A 23,909-nucleotide genomic window follows, 5' to 3' on the forward strand; every position below is an offset into this window, starting at 1 on the left:
CAAATTTGACTAGACTAACAAAATCTATTATAATATGAATTTGATAAATAAAATCTAACTAGACATAAATTAAGTAAACTAGTAAATACCAAATCTTAGATAACTTAGAAATACTAATTAATCTCAGTTTAATTTCAAACAATCAAATTTATGGTTTACAAATTAAAACACGAAAGCGTTGGCGAGTTCATGGAAGCGCCATGTTGTTCTAACAAATGGTCCAAGGCGTGAACAATACGCGGTTGGCGTATCGTAGCAGCATAAACCTAGGAAACCACAAAATCGACAAATAAAACCTTACTAAAAACCCATTGTCCTCCAATAGATATTTCATTAGCCCATTTTTCCTAGCAAAAACCTCTCCTTAGTTAAAGCCATAACCTTTTTACTCATCTTATTTTATTTTACAATTAAGAATTAATTGCATTTTCTTCCTATCAGTAGCTAGCAATGGGGGTTACAATACATGCCAAATCAGACTCAGAAGTTACGAGCATCGACGCATCTTCACCACCACGGTCACCGAGGAGGCCGCTGTACTATGTTCAGAGTCCATCGCACTCGCAGCATGATCTTGAGAAAATGTCATACGGGTCGAGTCCATTCGGGTCGCCCGCCCATCACTACCACTGCTCCCCCATTCACCATTCCCGCGAGTCCTCAACGTCCAGGTTCTCTGCTTCGTTGAAGAACCCAGCTAGGAATCAGCTTACTGCCTGGAAGAGAATACCCAGGACAAATGACGACGACCCGGCAGATGAAGACGTCAACGATGACGAATTAGGAGAAGATGATGGCAAGTCTGGTGATGAGGGAAATGTCAGATTCTATGTGCTGTGCTTTCTTTTCTCTTTTGTTGTGCTCTTCACCATCTTCTCCCTCATCCTTTGGGCTGCAAGTGTGCCTTACAAACCCAAAATCTTTGTTAAGGTACGTGAGAATGCTGTTAATTTCTATTTTACTCTTTTCCGGTCATGCAATTACTCGTATAAATACAGCCCGATTTAACTCCTTTAAATTACAAGGTCTCGAGACTTTATGTGGCGCTATTATCGTACGAAATTTAAGAAAAATGAATATTCTTAAAACTTACTATGATTTTAGAACAATGTCATAACATTTGTATAAATATTATATAAATTTTGATGCTCGTGGTTGTGTGGTTATAAAAAGATTTTCAATAAATTTAAGTTAATTTTCAATATAAAAATGAGTAATATTTTTTTTAAAATAAATTAATAAGAAAATATTGCCGAAAGAATTGAAAAGAAGGGAGGTTGTACAATTTTGGAAGCATTGTTTCTTTTTCCAGCTATGGAGTCTGCAGTACCAAGATGGGTTGGCTCAGTATTGTTAGTGTGAACAGTGGACTTTTTGCTTTATTTCGATAATAGCAGTAATAATTACACTATGCTTTTGTCAGTACGTATTGTTTACTATAATTAATGAGGACATGGGTTATAATCGTATGGTGGTGCAGAGCATGGTGTTCGAAAGTTTTAACGTGCAAGCAGGGATGGATAGGACGGGGGTGCAAACGGACATGTTGACTCTAAATTCGACGGTCAGGATCTATTACCGGAACCCTGCAACTTTTTTCGGCGTGCATGTCACAGCTACACCACTTGAGCTTCACTATTACATGCTCAAGGTTGCCTCTGGTCAAGTAAGTCACATAATTTGAAAATTGAAATCCCCCTTTTCTTTTCCTTAACGTTAGTTAGTGTTACTCTATTTTACACCGTCTGCAAATCAGCTTTTTATGCCTAGCTGTAAACACTTTTCTGAGCAGAATCTTACTGTTAAAGGCGGAGTTGAGTTTGCATTTAGGCATAGGGCTCCGGTGAGTGGAAAAATTGGTTGTTTAATTCTTGATGGGAAAACTCACAATAAAATAATAAAAGTTTAAACAGTTTTTGGACTAGCTACTAGTGCATGGTTTGTTTGGGGGGGGGGGGGGGGGGGGAATTGAGGAGCTCGAGAGAGTGGTTTGTCCAGTTGCCTTGGTTGGTATGTTTTTATGTAGCATGAAAAAGGCTGCAGAAAGTCTGTAGTCAGACTCATTGAATAAGGACTCGGGCTCCTTATTACCGGTTAGGCCCACTTTGGTTGTGATTAAAGTGTTTTAGTCTCCTTGGTACGTTTTCTAGAGTCGAACCAAAATGTGGTTCTTTTGGATTCAAAGAACTAAAATATGTGAAAAAAAATTGAAAACCAAAATATATAAAACGCCCAAGCTTATGGCGTTATACTTTAACGGTTGTTTACCCAATTAAGTATAGCACCCAAATATAAGGCGCTATATTTGAACGTAAAATGAGCGAGAAGGTATATCACCTTATATTAAGACGCTATAGAATAACGTCTTAATATAAGACGCTATACCTAGATAAAAACGCGTCCACTCTCCTTCCCCACCAAACCGGTGAGCTTCTCCCCCACCCCCCAATAAAGAACGACAAACAACGCCCCCCCATTAAAGAACGACAAACCGCTCCCCCCCCCTCCCCCATTTTTAAGCAAAAACAATTCGGTTGGAGCCCACCGGTCCCACAAAAAGTGTAGATTCTCGGTCCCACATCCTAGTTAAGGCGTTATCTCGTAGTGAGTTGTTCGTTTCGGCTCCAAATTACCAAATCTTCAAGTTTCCAAAAAATTAAAATCGAGATATTCCGACTTCATTTTTGTTAAAACTCATGTATAACAAATGCCTATTAGTTGTTTTTAATGTGCTCAATGTTATTTCGTGATTTTTTTGCGATTTAATTAATTTGTTATTTTTTATCCGGACTATATTATTAGTGTGCTAAAAAATTAGTAAAATGGAGAAATTGTTATTAGTTGTTAAAAAAAATATTAATTAGTTAATTTTTACTATGGTATATATTTTTTCGTGATTATTTTATGATTAAATTAATTTGTTATTTTTATCCGGTTTAGATTATTTATTTGCTAAAATACTAGTAAAATAGATAAATTATTACTTTAGTTCCCTGTAGTGGTATCTTTTGCCCTAATGTAGTACTCGTATTTGTAATATAGTGCCCTTTTAGTGTAGTAAAATGCAGTACCCTTTAGCGTAGTATCTTTGTAGTTATTGAAATTAATCATTTAAGTATCTGTTAAACCCAAAAATATTTCAAAAAAGCTGATAGTTCGAACACAAACTCTCTAAATTTCTAATTAACAAACGTAAGAAAATAACATAAGAAAGCAATAATATTTGTCAAACTAAGTATTGTTATATGAATATTTAATAATTAAATCATGTATAGTTATGAAAATTAATTATTTAATTTTATTATAGTCAAAAATAGGTGAGTAACAAACAAACATATAAAATAATAAAACTAACATATAAAATAATAAACTAACATATTAAATAATAAACAAACATCTAAAATATTAAAGTAACATATAAAATTATAATATAGAAAATGTATCAACCTAATTAACAATATAGTAAAAATATCGAATAAATTTTAATATTAAAGGTATTGCAATATATTTAAAGATGTTAAGCAATGAAAAAGAAAAATACTTTAATTAATATTGTTCAATTTACAGTAGTAGTCATGGAGGTTCTGCTTGTGCATCCCGGACCGGCCTCGCTAGGGCTACTGTTGCTACAGGCCGAGCATAGGTCTTCGTACATATGAGAGGGGCAGTTATTGGCCCAGACGTTCCGTGCTAGAAGAGTAGATGATATGTGGGACTTTCTTAGGGCCCACCATCTCCATCCCCATATAGTTAGACGCCTTCAAGATACGAGTTTGTATAGGATTATTGAGATCGACCGGTTGCAGCTGGATTGGTCATTGATCACGGCTTTGATAGAGCGGTGGCGACCGGAGACGCACACATTTCATTTACCCATTGGCGAGGCTACTATCAGAAATTGAGAGATATGCTAACAGAGATTATACGGGATTGCAGTACCTGAAGATGTTGCAGCGACTTACCGGTTTTCAGCCAGCGGATGAGGCTGCATTGGTTGGGGCTAGTCGTCTGCAGTTGACGCCCGTCCGGCTGCATCTGGAGGCGATGCATGCGGACATTACGGATGATACACCAGATCTTCATATTAACCGGTACACGAGGTTGTTGATGCTGCTTATGTTTGGAGGGGTATTGTTGCCGAACACTTCGGGAAACCTAGTCAGCTTGAGATTTCTTCATCATCTTGAGCGGCTAGATGATTTACCTGATTACAGCTGGGGTGCAACTATTTTTGGTTACTTGTATATGCAGATGTGCCGGGCTAGCATGGGTACCCAATGAGACGTTGCCGGATTTTTGCCGCTGATGCAGGTGTAAACATAGTCAATTATTTTCATGATTATAACATACATAGTAAAAATATACCTTAAATTTTACGTCCACATTAAATATTAGGTTTGGGCCTGGGAGCAGTTCCTGCAGTTGCAGCCACCTCTACCACCCTTCGCTTCGGATGCACCACCTCCACCGTTTCTCCCTTTAGCTAGGAGGTGTGTTGATTGGCTGGGATACGAACGCGAGTACGAGGCTCGACATAATCTCCCCTATTGCAGAGATTTGTTGGATTTGCTGGAGGGCGCACATGTAAATGTATACTTAAGTTTACTTGGCATGGCTTTATATGTGTTGTGTATACTCACGGTTCCTGTTTTTACTTAATAGTTCATTTGGACCATACATCGACGAGATAATAGCTGGTTTGCCCGATTATTGCTCGACCGACCGAATTATGTGGAGCCCTTCCGTCCCGTTGACGTGTCTCGATATTGTCGAGCATCATGCCACCGTTCGAGTCCTTCGCCAGTTTCGTCGACCACAACTTGTACCTCCACCGCCTGCTTGGCTCCACTGGACTGCAGATGCAGCAATATACAGGCGAGGGAGCGGCCGCTTTGCACAGGTATGGCCGGCAGGTTACCGATCTGGCTTCCCAGACATTGAGGCGAGCCTGAGAAGATGAGCGCTTAGGATACGAGGCTGATTATGTGCCGCCAGAGCAGTACCATCGTGGGCCACCAGTGGAGCCAAGCGGGCGGTGGAGGTACAAGCTGCGGTTGACCAAACTAGTGAAGGACTCGCTCGGTGGCATGATGCTCGACAATATACATCAACGGGACGGAAGAGCTCTACATAATTCGGCCGGTCGAGCAATAATCGGGCAAACCAGCTATTGTCTCGTCGCGGTATGGCCTCCAAATGAATTATTAAGTAAAAACAGGAACCGTGAGTATACACAATACATATAAAGCCAGGCCAAATAAACTTAAGTATACATTTATCTGCGCGCCCTCCAACAAATCCTTGCAATAGGGGAGATTATGTCGAGTCTCGTACTCGCGTCCGTATCCCCACCTACCAACCCACCTCCTAGCTAAAGGGAGAAACGGTGGAGGTGGTACATCCAGAGCGAAGGGTGGTAGAGGTGGCTGCAACTGCAGGAACCGCTCCCAGGCCCAAACCTAATATACAATGTGGACGTAAAATTTAAGGTATATTTTTACTATATATGTTATAATCATGAAAATCATTGACTATGTTTTCACCTGCAGTAGCTGCAAAAATCCGGCAACGTCTCGCTGGGTGCCCATGCTAGCCCGACACATCTGCTATACAAGTAACCAAGAACAACTGTAATCATGTAGCCGCTCAAGATGATGAAGAAATCTCAAGCTGGCTAGGTTTCCCGAAGTGTTCGGGAACAATACCCCCTAAACATAAGCAGCATCAACAACCTCGTGTACCGGTTAATATGAAGATCCGGTGTATCATCCGTATGCATCGCCTTCAGATGCAGCCGGACGGGCGTCAACCGCAAACGACTAGCCCCTACCAATGCAGCCTCATCCGCTGGCTGGAAACTGGTGAGCCGCTGTAACATCTCCAGGTACTGCAATCCCGTATAATCTCTGATAGCATGCGGTAAAGTTATAGGATGTCCATCAACCGGCAGCCCATATAGAACTTCCACGTCCTGAAGCGTGATAGTAGCCTCGCCAATGGATAAATGAAATATGTACGTCGCCACCGCTCTATCAAAGCCGTGATCAATGACCAATCCGTCTGCAATCGGCCGATCTCAATAATCCTATAGAAATTCGTATCTTGAAGGCGTCAGACTATACGGGGATGGAGATGGTGGACCCTAAGAAAGTCCCACATATCGTCTACTCTTCTAGCACGGAACGTCTGGGCCAATAACTGCCCCTCATATGTACGAAGATCTATGCTCGGCCTGTAGCAACAGTAGCTCTAGCGAGGCAGGTCCGGGATGCACAGGCGGAACCTCCATGACTACTACTGTAAATTGAACAATATTAATTAAAATATTTTTCTTTTTCATTGCTTAACATCTTTAAATATATTGCAATACCTTTAATATTAAAATTTATTCGATATTTTTACTATATTGTTAATTAGATTGATACATTTTCTATATTATAATTTTATATGTTACTTTAATATTTTATATGTTTGTTTATTATTTAATATGTTTGTTTCTTATTTTATATGTTAGTTTTATTATTTTATATGTTTGTTTGTTACTCACCTATTTTTTACTATAATTAATTTTCATAACTATACAGGATTTAATTATTAAATATTTATATAACAATACTTAGTTTGACAAATATTGTTGTTTTCTCATGTTATTTTCTTACGTTTTTTGACTAGAATTGGAGAGAATTTGTGTTTGAACTATCAGCTTTTTTGAGATATTTTTGGGTTTAACAGATACTTAAATGATTAATTTCAATAATTACAAAGATACTATGCTAAAGGGCACTACATTACGAATACGAGCACTACATTAGGGCACAAGATACCATTACAGGGAACTAAAGTAACAATTTATCTATTTTACTAGTCTTTTAGTAAATAAATAATCTAAGCTGGATAAAAACAACAATTTAATTTAATCACAAAACAATCACGAAAAAACATATACCATAGTAAAAATAACTAATTAACATTTTTTTTAACAACTAATAATATTTTCTCTATTTTACTAATTTTTTAGCACACTAATAATTTAGCCGGGATAAAAAATAATAAATTAATTAAATCGCAAAACAATCACGAAATAACATAGAACACATTAAAAACAACTAATAGGGATTTTTTATACATTAGTTTTAACAAAAACTAAGTCGGAATACCTCGATTTTAAATTTTTGGAAACTTGAAGATTTGGTGATTTGGAGCCGAAACGAGCAACCCACTACGAGATAACACTTTAGCTAGGATGTGAGACCGAGAAATAACGCCTTAGCTAGGATGTGGGACCGAGAATCTACACTTTTTGTGGGACCGGTGGGCTCCAACCGAGTTGTTTTTGCTTAAAAATGGGGGGGGGGGGGGGGGGTTGTTTGTCGTACTTTAATGGGGGAGGAAAGCTCACTGGTTTGGTGAGGAAGGAGAGTGGACGCGCTTTTATCTAGGTATAGCGCCTTATATTAAGACGCTATACCTTCCCGCTCATTTTATGTTCAAATATAGCGCCTTATATTAGGGCGCTATACTTAACTGGGTAAACGGCCATTAAGGTATAGCGCCTAAAACTTCGGCGTTATATATATTTTGGTTTTCAATTTTTTTCCCCATATATTTTGATTTTTTGAGTCCAAAAGAACCACATTTTGGTTCCGGACTCACGTTTTCTATAGCAAGGAAACGGGATAAGGAGCAAAGCCAAGGTCAGCTGCCTGTCACTACGTACCCTAAAGACAATAATATTTTGATGGAGACATTTTTTACAAAGAAATTCTTGCATACAAATGGTTGAAGTTTCGATAATTCCCAAAAAAAAAAAGGTTCAACTGATTTTTTCTGCTAATGTTTTCATCAAACACTACAGCTTTTTTGATTTACTAGGACTACAGTTTTTTGCAAACATTTTTCTTGCAAACTCTCCAAGTCACTCGAGCTAGCACTACCGTAATATAAGCATAAAGTTAAGGGGAAAGAGCTTTAATATCTGCGCCTATCTCCCTAAATGTTAGTTGTGAGAGGTGGCAAACGGGCGGGTCGTGTCAGATATGGTTCGGGTCGAAAACAGGTAAAGCAAAAATGAATATATTATCTGACCCAACCCATATTAAATACGGATAAAATACGGGTTAACCGGCGGATAATATGGATATCCATATTATCCATTACTTCTTGAATATGATCACTTTTGGGATAATTCCTAGTCTCCCAAATTTGCGGAACCCTCAATTTGAGCCTTACAAATGTAAAAGTTAAACCCATTAATTATTCATTGTTTATCTATTTTCTAAATGGATAATATGGTTCTTATCCATATTTGACCTGTTTTTAAAAAGTTCATTATCCAACACATTTTTTAGTGGATAATATGGATAAATAACTGTTCTCTTTTAACCATATTGTGCCACCACTAGTTGTGACTACTGGCTCCAACAGGCCTTCTGTCTTAGCATGATTCCTTATACTGTATTTTGGTTGTAAAATTAGGCGAACTTAAGAGCGGATTGAAGGACCACAGGTTATGTCAAATTGAATTTTATGGTTTATCTAGAGTCGATAACCAACTCTAGTACATTATTTCTTTAAGGAAAAAGTTATTTATCAAGAAAATTTGCATCAAGAATGTACAGAATTACTGTGCGTTACCATTATACCACTTTGGGTATAAATCAAAGTGCTATAACGTCGCATAAAAGATCATTCTTGACGAAAATCTTCTTGACAAATCTTTTGAAATGAAACTTTTAAATGCCTGTATACTTTGAAGTAAAAGTAGACTGCATAATGAGACTAGGACTGGGCGTGATCGGGCTAACCCTATGTCAAGCTAGGGCTGGCTCAACTTACTCGGGCCAGTTGAATAATTTTGTTGGTAGGAATCGGCCCATGCCCAAGGACAATTATGTAGTCGTACTAAATGATGGCCCTTGGGCCTAGGTTGGGCTTGAGTTTTTTTGTTTGTTTTTTAAATTTTAGCAATGTATTTGTTTTAAAGAATTAACTAAAATTGAAGAATATGAATAAAAAACCTAAAAAAATTACTCCCGCCGTTTGATTTTTTAGAGTCAAATGAGTTTTTCTTTGATTGCGATTTTTTATTTCTTTTAAATATTTTGATTTGTTAGTTTTGTGACTTAATAGTACTTTTTACATAGTTTTCAAATATATAAATTAAAAAAAAACTCCAAAAATTTATATATAAATTTATGATCAAAATTATGAAGTTTAATTCTCGATATTCGAACTATGCCACTTAAATTGAGACGGGGAGCATTAAGTTTCAATGGGTTACAAGTGCAATATTTAAAATTCTTCGAGATGAGTCTAAATTTTATTAACTAGTGAACATAACTTACTCGGGCTTGCTTGGGCAAGTTGAAATTATGTGGGTAGGGACCGGCCCATGCCCAAGGACCATTACTCGATCCTACTTTTTGAGCTTGTAGAAATCATGGGGGCTGGCCACTTTTTGGCCTGGTATTTAGCCTTTGGCCACCGTTTTTTGATGCGAAGCAAAAAATAACTACTCCCTTTGTTCACTTTTACTTGCCCATAATGGACTTAACACGCTCTTAAGAAATAATAAATGAGTATATAACCATAATACCCATAATAATGATAGCATTTTAAGAAGTCTTGGGAAATGAGTATAGTCAAACCTCTCTATAACAACGTCTCTATATAACAATCATTCACTATAAAAGCCAAATTTTCTAGAAACCAATCTTTTATATTATGCTATAATATATGTTCTCTATAATAGCATTTCACTATAACATCTGAAAAATGTCGGAACAAACGCGGCTGTTATAAAGAGGTTTGACTGTAGTTAATGATTAGGATAAAACAGAAAAAAACTTGGTTTTCTCTTGATTTGCTAAAATGGACAAGTTAAGGTAAAAATATATTTTTAGCATAGTGGACAAGTAAAAATGAATGAAGAAAGTAATTTTTAATTACAAAGACCTTTTTACCCTCTGCTCTTTTATCTCTACACCCACTAATGAATGTTACCGTGTGAATAGTGTTTCTATCAAGTTTATTCTTAAGAATACCTGTGCTTCCATATGAAACTCTTTCTTTAGCTTTTAATGTTTCTTTCATAATGCTTTTCATTCCTCCAAACTAGACCCAAAATATTATCTTTGTGTATGAGGTCAGAAAACATTTTAAAGTTATATTGCAGAAGTACACTTGAATTCACCGTAGGTAAAAATAGAAGATAGGTTTTAGCTATGTAGTATGTTGATGACATAAGAACGATGAAGATTAGTTAGCTAGGACATATCATGCTCTGTTTCGAAAAAATAAATAAATCAAAGATTGAACTATATTCTAAGTCAGCTCTAGAGGTTCAAATTTAAGGAAATTATCTTGAAGGTCAGTTCTTTTAGTTAAACTTTAGCACTTTGTGTCCTGAAATTTAATTTTTTCTGATCAAACTTCAGGACAATGTGGCTTGAAATTAAGTTATTCCAGTTTATACTTCAAGACTTTTGAGTCTTGAGGTTTTATTTTAGGTTCAAACTTTAGAATATTATGTCCTGAAATTAAGTTTTTTCACTTCAAATTTCAGGACTTTAGTTCTTTTTAGTTCAATCTTTAGGGCTCTAAAATGAAAAAAGTTCAGTTCAAATTTTAGGGCATTGTATCCTAGAATTGAGTTTTTTTTTTTGGTAGTTAGGGGTAATTTTAAATTAAAAATTTAAAAATAAATTATATTTAAATACAAACAAACTTTAATAGACGAAAAAATTCAATACTTTTATTTCAATACTTATAAAAAAAAAATTACATATTTTTTTTACAATTTACGGAATTGTTCAATAATTTCTATTGGTTTTTCGCTTGAAATTGATAGCACTTGTTCTTCTGCGTCCCCGTTGTCTCCGGTAGATAGTATTTCACTATAGGCATCTTCTTGAATTATTTCTGAAAGGCCAAAGTTTCTTCTCTTCAAATATTTCAGCAAGTCTTCATCGCAAATATTATTTCTAACAGTTGTTCTAGGAAAACTTGGAGAAGAAGGATTATACGTTTCTTGTATGTAACTCCTAAACCCGTACTGGTTAGGATTTGTTTTAAAATGAGGACCCCCCCTCCCTAGCATTACCCTTAGTAGACCTATTACATATTGTTTTACTAGTTTATGAGCCATTTTTAATAATAAATAATTAAACTTACAACAAATAGCAATACAAATATAACAAAAATAAATGCAAAAATTAATATGAATTGGAATGAATATACTAAACGCCGACGTTAATTGCAATTAGAGATAGAGAATTAGAGAGATATGAGAGTTTTTGAATGAAAATTGAAAGAATGAAATGGGATATTCATAGTTTTAAAATAGGGCCAAAGTATATTTGAACAAACTTAGGGATTAAAAACATAAATTAGGGGGTATGGGGGATGTTGGGGGTTAGGGAGGCAAAAATAGCCGTTTTTTGCTTGGCTAACGGTACAGAAACGGCTAGATTTTAAATTTAAAAAGATAAAAGAAGTTCGGGTACCGGTCCGGTACCGGACATGGTGATGAAGTTCAATTTTATTATTCATAGAATGCTTGCAACTTTATATTCTAAGAGAAGAAAATGAAAGACTACTGGAATGGGTAAAGCTATCTTCATAAAGCATAACGGCTTAAATAGAAGAAGAAGAAAGAAAAAAAAGATGCAGCAGATACATAGAAGAAGCACGTCAGAAGGCTATTGTATGGAGGGTGTTACTATACAAATTATATTTACTTTGGCTTAAGTTTAAATACTTATAGAAGAGTGGCTTAACTCTCAATGGCAGGGTTAAAAATGTATATTTGTGCTCTTTGAGCTTTTCTTTATTTGTTTTATAAAATTTTATCAATGTATGTTTGAAAAGTAAAACTGAATTTGAAGTATAAGAATAATGAAGAAAAAACATAAAAAAATTATGAAGTTATCTTTAAGTTGAATTCTCAAATTTTATTGACAAGTGATGTTATCAAAGAAAAGCTGACAATTACTTGATAAAATTTAATACAAGGAAAATGACAATTTGAATCTTAAAACTGATGTTCAAATTCTTTGGAGGTCAATCCTTTGCTTGGAGTTCCCATTTGCTCGTTGGTCAACTAGTAGTCAAATAAGAAAAAGATGCCCTAGGACATACCATTCGGTCCAGGCCATGCCAATTTCACGGGCTGGAAATATAGGCACTAGCTTAGGCCTGGTCTTCTAATTGGGCCAGTATTGGGCCCCCTTTTCTCAGGTTGGTCTGGCTGGTTTCCTGGAATAACCCGGTCCAGTTGGTAGTGTAATTACAACAAGATGACTTACTTTTTGTTAATTACAGAGAGAAATAATTTTAAAATGTTCGTCAAAGAAGGTGAAGATTTTTTTTTCCCTTTAAGCCATCACCCAGGAAAGGTTACTGAGGCGTTGGGAGGTTTGGCTTGACCCTTACCATGTGGCATGTATATAGAAGGTAAAGATAACAAAAGAAAAGGGGCATAGACCTGACCTTCCATATACACAAGACTGTTGCTAAGACAATCTTCAAAAAATCCATGGAAGATACAGAAATTTACAACTACTCTTCCATAAAAAAAACTAAATGAATTAGCTTACAAAAAAGTTACCTTTGTGTCATATCTACTTCTTATACTAGGCAATTGCCATTTATCTAGTAGGAAAGGCAGTCTTTAGGGAGATTCTGAAAATTGTAGAAATAGGAACTGTTGCCAGAGATTGCAGCTCTTTTGGCTAACGCGTCAGCCACCTGATTGGCTTCTCTATTGCAGTGAGAGACCACAACTTCTGCTTAGTTGATACTTCTTTTGGCATCTCTAATGATCTGCTTCATCTTTACGTTCTTGGTACATCCTTCTGTAATCATGTTGGCCACAATCAGAGAATCAAGCTCTAGATGAAATCTGATGTAGCCTAGTCCATCAATGTTAGCTGCTACAGCTTCTGCCTCGTTGTTGCCTTTACATTGAATAGGTATTGAGAAAGCCATGAGGAGATCTCCATTAGAGTCTTTTACCACCCCTCCTATACCTGCTTTCCCAATGTCCATAAAACTACCATCTGTATTTACTTTCACCATATCTCCTATTGGTTTAGTCCATGTGACTTTCATTACTGGGTGCATCCTCTCCACCTCTTCACAGACTTTCACCCAAGGCCAATTAAGTTTGCAGTTAGGAAAGGCAACTGTCACTGCTGCTTGAATTGTCCAGCTAACCTTCTGCTCCATATTAATTAGCATAAATCTTTTTTTATCTCCAAACTTGCAAGAGGTCCAACTTTTCCAGATTTCCCAAAAAATAATAATAGGAACAATATGTAGCAGAAGCATATGAATGCTGTTATTAGGCTTCACCTCCCACCACTCTTGAAGAATCCTCTTAACAGACCATTTTTGATGTCTAATACCCAAAGGCAAACCAAACTTCTTCCACAGATTACAAGCAACCTCACCTTCACTAAAAGTATGATGAATAGTCACATTTAGGTCTTTGACAACAATTGTATCTAGAGGCTGACTGGTTGCCAAACTTGGTAATTGCCTCGTCAAAAGGTAATTTACCATGATATAATCTCAAGGTGAAGAAGGTGAAGATTGACTATCTAGAAATGAACCTAGCATTTAATTTGAAGAACAGGAGTAACATTCTTTTTGGATTTCGGTGTTTGGTATCCGCATTGGGACCCGACTAAATTCGGATTCGCGCCGGGAAAGTCTACATTGGAGGTTAAGGCGCTTCCAATCAAAGACGACTATACCTAGTACTCAAACTCAAAATTGGTTAAGGATGAGTGCGTACTTTCCATTGGTTCAGTATATTTCGTCCATGAATTTCAGTCTTTTTATTTAAGAAAAATATTTGAGATGAAATTATTTGATGCTCTTATCTAGAACAGAGTCAACAAATTAAATTACATGTTTTTGTTTGAATAAAGAGTACCACTGCTAACACCAAGAGTTTTTGTTGATGCAGTTCCTAGTATTTCTTTCTCTCCTTGCTCAGTCTAATGTCTTTTTAATGCTTTAAGTAGATGAAGAAGTTTTATCAGCCAAGGAAGAGTAACCGGATAGTGGTGGCTATTCTTCAAGGACACCAAATTCCCCTTTATGGCGCGATTCCACTTCTTAGTGATGCTAAAGACCGGATTCAAGCTGTCTCTGTGCCGCTCAACTTAACAATCCTAATGAGGTCAAGGGCCAATATATTGGGAAGGCTGGTGAATCCCAAGTTCTACATTCATATCTCATGTGAAGTTATTCTCAGAGGCAAGAACCTAGGCAAGCACACCAACTTGACCAGTTCTGGTTCTTGTACTTATCGATGAATACTTCTTGCTTTAGGCTCTTTTCTCTTATGTCGAGCAACTTGAAAAAATTGGCCAGCTAACTTGAGTGGCAGTCTAATTGTTGGTCAGCTTCTAGTTTGCTTATAGGTGATCAAAGAATCTCGATAATTGTCACACAGCTTGCTAAGAGATGTATATTGATTAACTGTAGGAGAATACATATTGTGTGTGAAACATGACTTTTATCAATTAGAGTAGTATTCTTTATCTGTAATCTAAACTTTGGAACTTCATTTCTTACATGGAATTCGATTTTTTTCGAACTTTTTTCATGTCTCTCTAATTTCATAAACCTTGATAAGCTAAAGAAAAAAAACTTTCATATTCGATCCGAACGCCTGCCCTTGTGCGCCTAATACATTTTGTTTTGGGGACTATTAAGGCGTCATGACACGTGTGTGGACCATTACCCCCCTCTCTTGAATTCTTTTTTGTGGCGAGTACACTTTGTCAAAACTTTGGCTTTTATGGTTGGGAAAGAATCTAAGCGCAACAATTTCAACCAAGATTGACTGTATTACTGTATATAGGTAAAATCCGAGACAATGCATGCCCCGATTTTCCGGTGAAGAGGACAGAAGGAGGGCACAGACACACGAGGTTGAAATCGAGGCTTGGAGCCTTTTGTACCGAGACCCTTGAGAGGTGAAAAATGTGCTCATCGTCAGGCGTGATAAAGCAACGCCCCTCGAACCCGAAACGAGCTCTAAGACCTCGGAAAATATGGCAAACAGTTACGCACGACTAACAGAAGGCCGTGATATCCGTACCTAACCGGATATCACGGCGCAGATCTTGCCCGATGTCAGTTACGAATATGTAATTAACGAGAAAGAAGGGTTTTTACCATTTTAGACCTATACTAGGGATAAAATTCTCCTATTATATAAAAGGGAAGTTTTTCTTTGATAACACACATTTGTAACACGCAAACCAAGGCAATACAAATTTATTTTTCTGCTTTCTAGCTATTGCAATGTTCTTACTTTATTGTTGTCCTTCATTCACAATTGGCTTCGAACCAAGGGTCCGATCGAGGGCAAACTACTGTTCAACCTAAGTTTAAGCCAGGCCATAACATCACAATTGGTTTGACTATTCATTTTGTCTTTAACCTGTTTATCTAATATTCCTGATTATTTGTGTTGAATCAATCAACATATCCTTAAAACCGCGTACAAATTTAATTGGTAAACAGTTTGGCGCCCACCGTGGGACTAAGGATAATAGTAGTGATTTGATACAAATCTCCATAACACACTCTATTTTATGATTGTTCTTTAAAGTTTTAATTTCAGGTCAGTTTAAAAATGTCAATTTCTCAGCCTGCCCACTTGAACGTTGATGCTGAGTCTGACCATCATGGTGAAAATAACAACCTGGTGCCTAGCAACGAGGTGCCTCCTACTGACCCCAGCGGAGTCCCAGTTGCCGATCCGGTCGATGCTAACTCACAAGTGGCCGTCGACGTCAATCTGCCAATTGACCCCGAAAACAGCATTCGCCGGGGACCCCGACCAACGGCTCGAGAAGCGCCCGAAGGCGAAGGCAATGAGGTGAGGCTACGGTTAATCTTTGAAATGTTGCAGGCTCAACTGGCGGTGATGGCGCAACTACAGAATCAAAGCCACGCCCCCAGTAGGATTGAGCCCGAACAATCCCGGGAAAATATCCGAAGAAATGAACATATCACCGAGAGACCGGGTGAGGCTGAGCCCGGGGTCAGTCCCGAAATGATGAGAATGCTCGAAGCATTAACGAAGCGGGTGAAGTCAGGTGAAAAGAAAATTGAGGCCAATGAGAAAAAGGTGAAAACATACAATTCCACGGTTGATCAAATCCCGGGAGCACCCCCGATATTGAAAGGGCCGGATTCCAAGAAGTTTATCCAGAAGCCTTTTCCTCCGAGCGCGGCATCGAAGCCAATCCCAAAGAGATTTCATATGCCCGATATCCCAAAATACAACGGAACCACGGATTCGAATGAGCATGTGACCTCCTATACATGCGCAATCAAAGGGAACGACTTGGAAGATGATGAAATCGAGTCGGTGTTACTGAAGAAGTTTGGGGAAACTTTGTCCAAAGGAGCAATGATATGGTATCATAACTTACCCCTAAATTTCATTGACTCGTTTGCTATGCTTGCAAATGCTTTCGTGAAGGCCCATGCTGGGGCCATCAAGGTCGAGATCAGAAAATCGGACCTTTTCAAGGTTAAACAAAGAGACAATGAGATGTTCAGGGAGTTTGTGTCGAGGTTCCAGATGGAACGGATGGACCTACCTCCGGTCGCAGATGATTAAGCCGTTCAGGCATTTACTCAAGGACTTAACTCCCGAAGGTCCTTGGCTTCACAGTAGCTAAAACAAAATTTGGTAGAGTACCTAGCGGTAACTTGGGCCGACGTCCACAACAGGTACTAGTCCAAGATCAAAGTCTAGGATGACTAACTCGGAGCCCCTTCTAGGTCTGTTTACCCCATCAGGGCCGACGACAAGTCTATGAGAGCCGTCGATCATAAGCCAAGGCCGGTTCGGGATCGATACCATCCATAGAGCACGGACCGAAGGGGAATTGGGTCCGAGCGTCAGCCCACAAGGAGCGAAAAAAGAGACGATCGAGGGCCTAGTAGCCGAGGTATGATGAGCAAAAATTGTTTCGACATGCCGTTCGGGGGTAGGGAAGCACCAAGGTTATCAGAGTACAACTTCAACGTTGATAGCCGCCAGCATCGTATCAGCAATTGGGCGCATCAAGGAAACCAAGTGTCCTCGACCATTGCAGTTCAACCCTACCCAAAGAGATCCTAACTTAATGTGTAAGTATCATGGCACTCATGGCCACAAGACCGAGGATTGCCGACGATGAGAGAAGAAGTTGCCTGGTTGTTCAATAACGGGCACCTTCGAGAATTTCTGAGTGATCCAGCCAAAGACCACTTTAGGAATAGGGACCTTAACAAACATACCGAGCAAGAGAGCCTCAACACGTCATTAACATGATCATTGGAGGGATTGATATCGCCCAAAGGCCAATGATAAAGCGCACTAAAGTATCTATCACAAGGGAAAAACACACCCGGATTATGTCCCGGAGGGGACCATTTCGTTCAGCGACGAGGATGCCGAGGGCATCGTACAACCTCATAATGATGCGCTAGTAATATCTGTACTTCTCAATAAATCTTGAGTTAAACGTACATCATCAGATCGATGGTCGTAGAGCAATTGGGGTTGCAGGACCAAATAGTGCCAGCAATCCGGGTTTTGGACGGATTTAACATGGCATGCAAAACCAATAAATGAAAGATAACCTTGCCAGTAAACACCGTCGGGACGATCCAAGAGACAAAGTTCTACGTGATCGAAGGGGACATGAGGTACAACACCCTATTCGAAAGGTCGTGGGTTCACAATATGAGGGCGGTACCCTCGACCTTGCATCAGGCACTGAAGTTCCCTACACCAGGAGGAGTCAAGAATGTCTACGGAGAGCAGCCGGCCGCAAAGGAAATGTTCGCGGTCGATGAGGTAATCCCGGTGCCTGCGATTTCGACATAAAGGAACACGAAGCCAACCAGAAAGGAAGAAATTAAATAGCAATCACCGATGCCGGTCTTGACCGAACCGGAGGAACGAGGAGTAGACGAGGAGGATGATTACGGAGTCCCGAGATCGTTCATAGCTCCTGATGACACCGACGCCAGTAAATCATGGTCTAAGAGTTGGAGCAAGTCATATTAATAGAACACCTACCGGATCGAAAGGTATACCTGGGTACGGGATTAACCCCTTGATAAGTGGGGATTTTGATTACTTATTAGCGCCTTTTAGATTTTGTTTTATTCCAAAAGCATTTAATTGTGTTTACGAAAACTGATAAAATGTGCTAAATTGTAGGAATATTGGAAGATGGATTTTGGAGATGAAATCCAACTCAAAAAGGAGTAATCTAAACTCAAGGCCATAAAAGACACAAAAGCTCAGAAGTGCGGACCGCAGAATATCATCTGCGGCCGCAGATGATGAAGGAAAGGGCAATGGATCTTTGTGAAAAGTGCGGTCCACACATGAATTGTGCAGCCGCAGAAGATGGCTAGGAACAAAAGTTCAGAGAATGTGCATTCCAAGTCTCCCAAAAGTGCGGTCCGCACAGGAATTGTGCGGCCGCAGAAGAAGTACTACGCAGCTGCAAATGTAATTATGCGAACCGTAGAGAGCAAGATGCGGCCGCAGATGTAATTATGCGGACCGAAGAAAAGCAAGATGTGACCGCAGTTACAATTCTGCAGACCGCAGAAAGAAGGCCTCGTGGCTGCCGATTAGAATTATGCGGTCGCAGACCTCCAGTTCGTACAAGTCGAAGAAATCTGTGGATCGCACATAAAATTGTGCGTCCGCAGAACCTCCCGAAGGGCATTTTTGTCCGAAATTTCCAGCCTTATATAAATAGACAAGTTTCACAATTTTAGGTCAACTTTTGACATCAGCAACTACAATAGCTGTTTCTCTTTACCGCTTTTAGTAGTTTTTCATATTTTTAGCTATTTTAACATAAATTTTATCATTTTAATCTTGCAATATGAGTTTAATTATCATTTCTTCTTTTTCTTCAATTTCAAGCATGAGTAGCTAGATTTTCACTAGGGTTGTGACCCAATCCTAGATTGTAAACCTTATGGGTATTTAATTTAATGCTTGTTTATGGTTAGGTGTTTATTATTTAGCCTTGTTCATGCTTTAATTTGTGGAATTAATGGTTTGCAAACATTAGTTCATGCCCATTTGACTTGGTCTCTACTTGAGAAAAAGAGACTTAGTCTAGGAAAACTTGGCTAACAAGAAATTGGGTCAATCGAGAGATTGATAATCCCAATTAAAGGGTTCAACCTAGAGATAGTAATAACCCGACTTGAGCTTTTATCAACCGTTTTGTGCAATACCCATTTGGACTTGAGAAAGCCAAATTGGGTAAAATTACTCTCTGACCGAGAGGTATTGAGTGGGTAATTGAGTATTGATAGCTATAATATACCATGATCAATAAAATAAGCATTAAGGTTTATATTCCATTAGGCAAACACCTAGACAATGGTCATAGCCCTAGGCTTTTTACAAAACTTGAAAAACAACAAAAACAATTACTTAGTTTTATTTCTCAACTTGCACTCTTAGTTTTAAAATTAGACTTAAAAACAACTCCAATTTGTGGACGCGTAAATTGAGAGAGTCAAATTCACATACTACAATATATATTTCTAACTCCCAATATATAGCTCCATGTGGAAATCGACTCGACTCTCATTGGGTACTATCATTGCATTCGATCGTTTCATAACCTTAAAGTGAGGTGTGAAATTGGACGAGATCAATTTTTGGCATTGTTATCGGGGAGCTAAAAACGATGTTAGCTATATATTTAGGTGTGTTTTTGGGAATATCTTCTTTTCTTTCCGTGTTACTCACGTGTTGAGAAATTGTAGGTGCAATCATGTCAAACAATGAGCTCGGAAACTTACCTTTGGGGAATGTGGACGTTGAGAATGATCAAATTGATGAGGTCCCTCTGGAACCTCAAGAAAATAGACGAGGCCGTTCGCCTCATGACAATGTACCCGCTCCACCCCCACCTCCACCCTCACCTCCACCATGAGCGGCTCTACACCGGGTATTGCCGAATGAAAGATATGCAAGTGCTATAGTCCCTCCCCATATTAGGGCGGACAACTTTCAAATAACCAACGTGATGCTCACTTTGCTCGAGCAATGAGGGTTCTTCACCACTACACCGGGTCAAAATGCATACAAACAATTGAAGGGGTTCGTAGATTCGTGTTGGGGGGAGTAAATAAATAAATGTCTCCGAAAATGCTTTGAGGCTAAGGTTTTTTCCCTCCTCTCTACGGATGAAAGCTTTAGATTGGTTGGAATGTTTGCCAAATCATTTCATTCATACTTGGGATGAATTAGCGGAGAAATTTATTTCTAAGTACTTCTCTCCCAGGCACATAGCTATTCTTCAAGATGAAATTCTAGCATTCAAGCAAGAGCCCAATGAACCACTACACGAGATATGTGAGAGGTATATAACAATGGTGAAAGAGTGCCCCAACAACGATATGACGGAAAGCATGATTCAACAAACTTTCTATCGAGGGATCAATACAACCAACCAATCTGTAGTGAATTAACTTGCTGGTGGGAACTTCAAGACTACGCCTTATGCAGAGGCATGTGATATCTTGGATGAGATGGCGGATACTTCATCGGCGTGGCAATCTCGGGCTAATGTTCCACAAGGTGACCCCAATGTGATTCTCCTTTACAAAAAGTTGCATGATCATGGACAAGCCATAGCCGAGTTGACGACCACCATGAACCAATTGGCAAAGGCTCAACTTCAACAAGTGCAAAACCAGAGGCAAGTCAATGCAATGGAGGGAGTAGGTATAATGGTGAACAAGCGAAGAACAAGAAGTCCACAAGTGCAACAAAGAGTGGACAATTTTGTGCAAGATGATAGTGGATTTTATCAAGATGAATCTTACAATGACCGAGAAATAACTTTCAAGGGCAAAAAAATAACTTTCAAGGGAAAAGAAACAACTACCAAAGCCCTAGCCAACAACAATGGAGACCTCAAAATAATCAAGGCAATTGAAATTCTCACAACCAAGGTAATTGGAGTGGTGGAAATAATCAAAGCAATTGGAATAACAACAACAATCAAGAAAATTAGAGTGGAAGCAATAATCAAGGGAATTGGCATAACAACAATAACAAAGGCAATGTGGGAGGCAACAATCAAGATGGGTGGAATAATAATCAAGGAAATCGGGGGTCAGGTTTTCAAAGGCCCCCGATGTATCAACAACCGAGCAACCCACCTCTTTATCCTTCCCATGGTCCTAGTTCTTCCAACAGTGAAATGGGCTATATTGAGAACATGTTCAAGAAAATGATGGAGAAGAATGCCGATTCCGATGCTCAACTTGCTTCACACAACACTTGATCCGTAACTTAGAAGTGCAAATAGGAAAAATCTCTCAAGCTTTAAATTTTCGTCCTAAGAGGGCACTACCAAGTGACACAGTGATGAACCCAAAGGGGGAGGGGAACAATACGGGGCATGCCATGGCCATTACTACAAGAAGTGGAAGAGGTGGAAATGCACCTACCTCAAGTCAAAGGCAGCTTGTGGATGATGAGGAAGTGGTAGAAGAAGATATCCTGAACAATGTGGTGCAAACAAATGATAAAGTGCGGATTGATATTGATGACACGGTGAAAGATACTCAAGAGGAAGTGAACCCGTCTAGGGATTATGTTATAGACATACCGGAACGGGTAGTGCAAAAGGCTAAGGCACCATTGCCTAAGCCACCTCCTCCATATGCTCAAAGGCTCACCAAGAAAAATGGCGAGAATCAATTCAAAAGGTTCATTGACATGATGAAGAGTCTATCGATAAATGTGTTATTAGTTGAAGTCTTGTATCAAATGCCCGGTTATGCAAAATTTATGAAGGATTTGGTGACAAAGAAGCGGTCGATGAATTTTGAAACTATCAAAGTCACTCATCAAGTGAGTGCAATTGTGCATTTGATGGCTCCTAAATTGGAAGATCCCGGTGCTTTCACAATCCCTTGTACCATTGGAAGTGCCGAGTTTGCCAAAACTCTTTGTGATCTTGGGGCGAGTATCAATTTGATGCCCTATTCGATTTTCAAGACCTTGGGAATTGGGAAACCAAGACCCACATCTATGAGATTACAAATGGTAGATCATACAATGAAGAGACCGTTGGAGTGATTGAAGATGTATTGGTTCGTGTTGATAAGTTCATTCTCCCGGCGGATTTTGTTATTCTTGATTGTGAAGTGGACTATGAGGTGCCGATTATTCTTGGAAGACCTTTCCTTGCTACAGGTAAGACTCTTGTTGATGTGGAAGCCGGAGAACTCACTTTCCCGGTGGGTGATGAAAAGGTGGCGTTCAACGTGTGCAAATCTATGCGGCAACCGAATGGCAATGAAGTGTGTTCCTTCGTGAACTTGGTGACCGATGTGATTATTGATGATACAAGTGCCACGATTAATGAGGGTGATATGTTGGAGGCCGTCTTGCTCAACTTTGATGATGACAAGATGGATGGCTTCATGGAATGTGTGAATTCTTTGCAAAGAACGGGGTCGTACAACTATGCACCCCGAAAACTTTCCTCGGATCTTAAAAATAGGAAAACTCCTCCTACAAAGCCTTCAATTGAAGAGCCTCCTACCTTGGAGTTGAAGCCATTGCCTCCACATCTTAGGTATGAATTTCTTGGCCCTTGTTCTACTTTACCGGTTATTCTTTCCTTTTGTTTGACTAACGTTCAAGTTAACTCTACATTGGCGGTGCTCCACAAGAGGAAGAAAACTATTGGGTGGACTTTGGCAGATATTCGGGGGATAAGCCCCGCATTTTGCATTCATAAGATTAACTTGGAGGAAGATGGAAAACCATCCATTGAACATCAAAGGAGACTCAATGAAGCCATGCAAGACGTGGTCAAAAAGGAGATCATCAAGTGGTTAGATGTCGGGGTTGTCTACCCCATTTCCAACAGTTCGTGGACTTCTCCGGTGCAATGTGTCCCAAAGAAAGGGGGCATAACAGTGGTCACCAATGAAAAGAACGAGTTGATTCCCACAAGAACGGTGACAGGGTGGAGAGTGTGTATAGACTATCGCAAACTAAACAAAGTCATGAGGAAAGACCATTTTTCATTTCCCTTCCTTAACCAAATGATTGATATGTTGGCCGGCCATGCTTTCTTTGCTTTCTAGATGGATATTCGGGCTACAACCAAATCCTTATTGCCTCGGAAGATCAAGAGAAAATAACTTTCACATGTCCCTATGGCACTTTCACTTTCAAGCGGATGTCATTTAGCTTATGCAATGCACCAATGACTTTTCAAAGGTGTATGATGGCTATCTTTACGGATATGGTAGAGGACTACCTTGAAGTCTTCATGGATGACTTCTCGGTAGTCGGGGATTCCTTTGATGATTGTTTGGCAAATTTGGATAGAGTATTGGCAAGGTGTGAAGAAACGAACTTGGTGTTGAATAGGGAGAAATGCCATTTCATGGTCGAGGAAGGAATTGTCCTTGGACACAAGATTTCAAAGAATGGCATAGAGGTCGACAAAGCGAAGATAGAGGTGATTTCTAAACTTCCACCTCCAACTTCGGTGAAAGGCGTGCAAAGTTTCTTGGGTCACGCGGGGTTCTACCGACGCTTCATAAAGGATTTTTCTATAGTGGTGAACCTATTGTGCAAGCTCTTAGAGAAAGATGCTAAGTTTCACTTCAATGATGATTGCATGGGAGCCTTTGAATTGCTAAAGTTCAAGTTGACAACCACTCCTATTATCACCGCTCCTAATTGGAGTATTCCTTTTGAGCTCATGTGCGATGCTAGTGATATAGAGGTTGGAGCAGTTTTGGGGCAACACATCAACAAGGTTTTTCATCCGGTCTATTATGCTAGTAAGACCATGAATGATGCCCAA

The 23,909-nt window shown here is 39.1% G+C and overlaps 1 protein-coding gene across 2 annotated transcripts; it reads left to right on the forward strand.

Moving 5' to 3' along the window:
- The first annotated feature begins 285 nt into the window (after positions 1 to 285).
- On the forward strand, positions 286 to 14,617 carry LOC104101877 (NDR1/HIN1-like protein 1). Of its 2 annotated transcripts, none has more exons than XM_070196791.1 (3): positions 286 to 930; positions 1,481 to 1,666; positions 13,973 to 14,097. In XM_070196791.1, exons 1-3 carry the CDS (start codon positions 451 to 453, stop codon positions 14,024 to 14,026), a joined length of 720 nt encoding a protein of 239 aa, XP_070052892.1. In that variant the 5' UTR covers positions 286 to 450; the 3' UTR covers positions 14,027 to 14,097. The 2 variants fall into 2 exon arrangements, with proteins under 2 accessions (XP_070052892.1, XP_009607708.1); XM_009609413.4 differs by having other exon boundaries at positions 306 to 930; positions 14,031 to 14,617.
- Positions 14,618 to 23,909: the final 9,292 nt, after the last annotated feature.

The sequence above is a fragment of the Nicotiana tomentosiformis genome, chromosome 3 (assembly GCF_000390325.3).
Source record: "Nicotiana tomentosiformis chromosome 3, ASM39032v3, whole genome shotgun sequence".
NCBI lineage: Eukaryota > Viridiplantae > Streptophyta > Magnoliopsida > Solanales > Solanaceae > Nicotiana > Nicotiana tomentosiformis.

Excerpts from the sequence above, each read along its gene's own strand:
- LOC104101877 (XM_009609413.4), top strand. The coding sequence starts at position 451 with ATGGGGGTTACAATACATGCCAAATCAGACTCAGAAGTTACGAGCATC. Across the intron at positions 931-1,480 it reads AACCCAAAATCTTTGTTAAG|AGCATGGTGTTCGAAAGTTT; the intron begins GTACGTGAGAAT and ends ATGGTGGTGCAG. Across the intron at positions 1,667-14,030 it reads TCAAGGTTGCCTCTGGTCAA|ATGAAGAAGTTTTATCAGCC; the intron begins GTAAGTCACATA and ends TGCTTTAAGTAG.